Source organism: Triticum aestivum, chromosome 6B (assembly GCF_018294505.1).
Source record: "Triticum aestivum cultivar Chinese Spring chromosome 6B, IWGSC CS RefSeq v2.1, whole genome shotgun sequence".
In the NCBI taxonomy this organism is placed as follows: domain Eukaryota; kingdom Viridiplantae; phylum Streptophyta; class Magnoliopsida; order Poales; family Poaceae; genus Triticum; species Triticum aestivum.
This window is the reverse complement of record NC_057810.1, coordinates 26,957,952-26,962,250: the sequence shown is the minus strand read 5'-3', so window position 1 is coordinate 26,962,250 and position 4,299 is coordinate 26,957,952. Positions and strand designations below refer to the sequence as shown.

At 43.2% G+C, this 4,299-nt stretch overlaps 1 protein-coding gene across 1 annotated transcript; it reads right to left on the bottom strand.

The window, feature by feature from the left end:
- Positions 1 to 304: 304 nt before the first annotated feature.
- Positions 305 to 3,407, bottom strand: LOC123138684 (pentatricopeptide repeat-containing protein At2g37230-like). The gene is made up of 3 exons (XM_044558611.1): positions 3,192 to 3,407; positions 2,878 to 2,894; positions 305 to 1,690 (listed from the first exon to the last, which is right to left on the bottom strand). The coding sequence occupies exons 1-3, from the start codon at positions 3,405 to 3,407 to the stop codon at positions 574 to 576; spliced, it is 1,350 nt and encodes a 449-aa protein (XP_044414546.1). The 3' UTR covers positions 305 to 573.
- Positions 3,408 to 4,299: the final 892 nt, after the last annotated feature.

The following is a 4,299-nucleotide window of genomic DNA, read 5'->3' as shown; positions in this document are numbered from 1 at the left end:
TGCTAGTTATCTACTTATGGATTAAATTAGTCGAAAAATTGCCTATTTACTTAGCAATCCAAAAACCTATTATGTCTAGGAATTTTTCGGCAAGTGGCTTTGCCGCAGCACTGAAACCGGATAAGTTTACCGGTACGTATTTGAAGCGTTGGCAGAGAAGACCACTTTATGGCTCACGACTATGAACGTGTTATGGGTCACCGGTGTGTCCACGGGAACGATTGCTCCTGAACAGGAGAAGGCATTCAGGGAGGCAACCACTGTGTTTCTCGGAGCAGTTCTTAGCGTGATCGGAGATAAACAGTTCCAAGCATGTCATAGATGTAATTTCTGAACTAAATTCATAACAAGTACATCTGCCTCAATTATTAAACATGTTTCTTTTCTAAGAAAATGGCACATGATTAAATCAGGGGTTTCGTGAGAAAGGTAAATTTACCTATTCTTCTTGTCTCCTGGGATGAAAATCCCAATCTGACAGATGGGACAACAAGCATTAATAAAACAAACAAACCACTGTTTTCTTCAGTTCAGAAAGGAAAATAGGACCTCTCCATGAACCCAGAAACCTCCCTATGCACCCATGGCAGACTTCTTGCCCCTCTTGGATATTGATGATCCATTCTCCACCAAGATCCTAGACAAAATGTCAGCTTGCTTTGAGTATCCTCCAGCTTTTAAGCTATCCATCAAAGCATCGCAACCCTTCTGATCTACAACGCCTCCTTTGTGCTTGATCTTGCAGAGCATGGAGTAGGGTGGCAATGTCTTCTCCTCAGTGTACAGGGCTTCCAGGACTCTGTCATAGGTTGAGAAGCTAACTTCAAAGTCCCGGTCCAACGCAAAATCAGCCAGCTTTTGTGCCTCCATCACTTTGTCCTTCTCGCAAAGGGCAGCTAGCAACTTATCCAGATCAGGCATACAGCCATTTTCCACCATCAGATTGACGCGACCAATCGCCTCCTCCACATGACACCTCATGAAGAGAGCCTCCACGATCTTATGTGCCATATCCATGTTCTCGGTAATCCCCTTCTCGATCATACTCTTCATGACCCTGCTTGCGGTCTGAACCCGGCCATCGTTGAAAAGTGCCGCCATGACAGACTGGAACAGAGCTGGCCTTGGTAAGTGACCATGTTCCATCATGCTGTCCAGTGCCGTCTTTGCATCAGCTGGCTCGTTCTTCTTCAGGAAGCTATCAATAAGCAGTGCGTGCGAGTGGGGGTCAGTAGGGACGCCACGGCGTGTCATAATGGCAAGAATCTCCTTTGCGGCCTCTAGCGCACCTTCCTTTGCATGCCCACGGATAAGACTGTTGAATGCAGACTTGTCATCCACACCTTTCTTCATCAGCTGCCTGAAGAACGTCTCGGCCTTGTTGGTATTCCCATTGTCGCACAGATACTCAATCACTGGATTATAAGCCGGTGCTTCCATCACTGGACTCTTTGGGCTAAGCAGTGTGCCCTTCTCTAGAAGCTCATCGAGCACCTGCACAGCACCATCATACTTACCACCTGCACACAAGCTCTCCATCAACACACCGTACTGCCTCGGATCCACCAGGACATGCTTGAACTGCCAGGAGAAAGCTCGGAGATTTAGAAGGTTTGCTAGAGGGTGGAGTATGAATATAGAAGCTGAGATTAGGAAGCATAAAGCCCACCTCACACTTGAATTTGATGCCCTAGGTGTTAAAGCAGAAAAATAGCAGTTATCTGCCTCTAAGATTGATAGGATGAAAATGGTGAGGCAAGAGCTTCACCATATTTGGCTTAAAGATGAAGTGAAAGCCAAACAAAGATCTAGGGATAAAGATATTCTTGAAGGAGATAGGAATACTAAATACTTTCAGGTTGTAGCTAATCAAAGGAGGAGGAAAACATAGATACATGCTCTTGATGGCCCTAATGGCACTGTCACAGAGACCAAGGACATGCTAGACATTGCCTCCTCCTTCTATAAAGATCTCTTTAAGAAAGAGAGTAGAAATGGGTTTAGGTTGAGGGATGTCTTTTTCTCTGAAGATGAAAAAGTTAAAATAGAATACAATAGCTTTCTTCAAGCCCCTTTTACTGAAGATGAGGTAAAGGAAGCCATTTTTAGATCCTACTCAGATGGGGCTCCAGGCCCTGATGGGCTTTCCTTTGTCTTCTTACAACAGTTTTGGGAGGTGTTGAAACCAGATATTATGGCCATCTTCAAGGATTTTTATGAGGGGGACCTAGACATCTATAGACTTAACTTTGCCATGATTACCCTTGTTCCTAAAGAACAAGATGCTTCTAACTTGAAGAAGTTCAGGCCTATTAGTTTGCTTAACTGCATTTTTAAAGTATTCACCAAGGTCTTAACTAATAGATTAGCTAGGTTGATGAATTTCCTCACCTCCAGTAACCAATCTGCCTTCATTAAGGGTAGGTACATTCTAGAAAGTGTGGTGACTGCACATGAGGTGCTGCACTCCACTGTACATACTGGCAATGCTAGGTTGGTGATCAATTAGACTACGAGAAAGCCTTTGACAAGGTGAACCTTGATTTTCTCTATGAGATTCTAGAAAAGAGAGGGTTTGATTCTAAATGAATTAACTAGATTAAGCAGATCACCCAAATGGGATCAATTGGGGTGAAAATTAATGGGGTGGAAGGTGATTTATTCACTACTGGCAAAGGGCTGAGACAAGGAGACCCCTTCTCCCCATTATTGTTTAACCTAGTTATAGATGTTTTGACTAGGATGCTGGCTAAAGCAGCCTCTCATAGCTTAGTGAGTGGATTGTGCTCTGATCCCATACCTGGAGGGGTCATATGTCTACAATATGCAGATGACACCATCCTCTTTGTAGACAACTCTGAAGATAGGGTTACTAACCTCAAACATATCCTAACCTGCTTTTTGAGAATGTATCTGGTATGAGGATCAATTACTCTAAAAGTGAGATTATCCCTATTGGGCTCACTGACCGAGAAGTAGATTCTTTCAAAAATATATTAGAATGTACTGTAGGTACCTTTCCTATCAAATATCTAGGTATCCCCCTACACTATGAAAAACTTAGAAGGGAGGACATCCAGCCACTTATCGACAAAATCCTCAAAAGAATGGCTGGATGGAGAGGAAAGCTTCTCTCTTATGCTGCTAGAGTGATTCTAATTAAGGCTTGTCTGGCTAGCATCCCTGTTTACCTGCTCTCCTTCTTCAAATTCCCCAAATGGGCCCTGGACCTGATTAACAGCCAGCTTGCTCATTGTCTTTGGAGTGATTTTGAAGGGAATAGGAAACTTCACCTTGCAAACTGGCATCTGGTTTGCATGAGGAAAGAATATGGAGGAATGTGTATCCCAAATATCAAGGATGTTAACCTGTGCCTGTTGGGTAATTGGGTTAAGAGATACATCCATGATGAGGGCAAGATCTGGATACAAATAGTAGATTCTAAATATATTAGGAGGAGCCCAAACATTTTTGCCTCCAACCCCCAGAACACGTCCAAATTTTGGCAAGGTGTGATGTGGGCTGCTAGAGCCCTGAAGTTTGGTTATAGATGGAAAATAGGTAATGGTAAGAAGACTAGACTTTGGGAAGACATCTGGTTTGGCACATCCCCACTGTCAGTCCAGTTCTTGCCCCTATACACTATCTGCCACCAGCAGGGGGTGACTGTGGCAGATGCTTGGGATGGGATTAATATCAAATTATCATTTAGGAGGGTTTTCTCAGATGCCATGATGGAGAATTGGTACTGCCTTGAGCAGATCATCAAGAACTGTGTGCTGACTGAGGAGGAAGATTCTCTAATTTGGCAATACGAGAGCAAAGGGGTCTACTCTACTAGCTCCCTTCACAATATTATTAACTTCAGAGGAGTGCAACCTGTATATATATACCTTCTGTTTGGACTATAGTGGTCCCACCCAGGGTACAAGTGTTTTTGTGGCTCTTGTCCCATAACAAGTTAATGACCAAAGACAACTTGTTAAAGAGAGGGATTACTAAACCACCTGAATGTGATTTTTGCAAGGAACAGGAATCCATAGATCACCTGTTCTTTAGCTGTGTGGTTGCTAAACAAATATGGAGTGAAATGTCTAGAATTCTTTCTCATGATGTAGGTAGCAACTACCTATCCATTGCTAGATTCTGGCCAGCCCATAAAAAACTCTGTTTGTGCCTGTGTTATGTGGTGCATCTGGAAGTTTAGAAATTCTATGGTTTTCAATAATGTGTTGTGGTCTGACCTCAAACAGATATGGTGGCAGATTCATTTGACTCTCAAGAAGTGGATGATCCTGT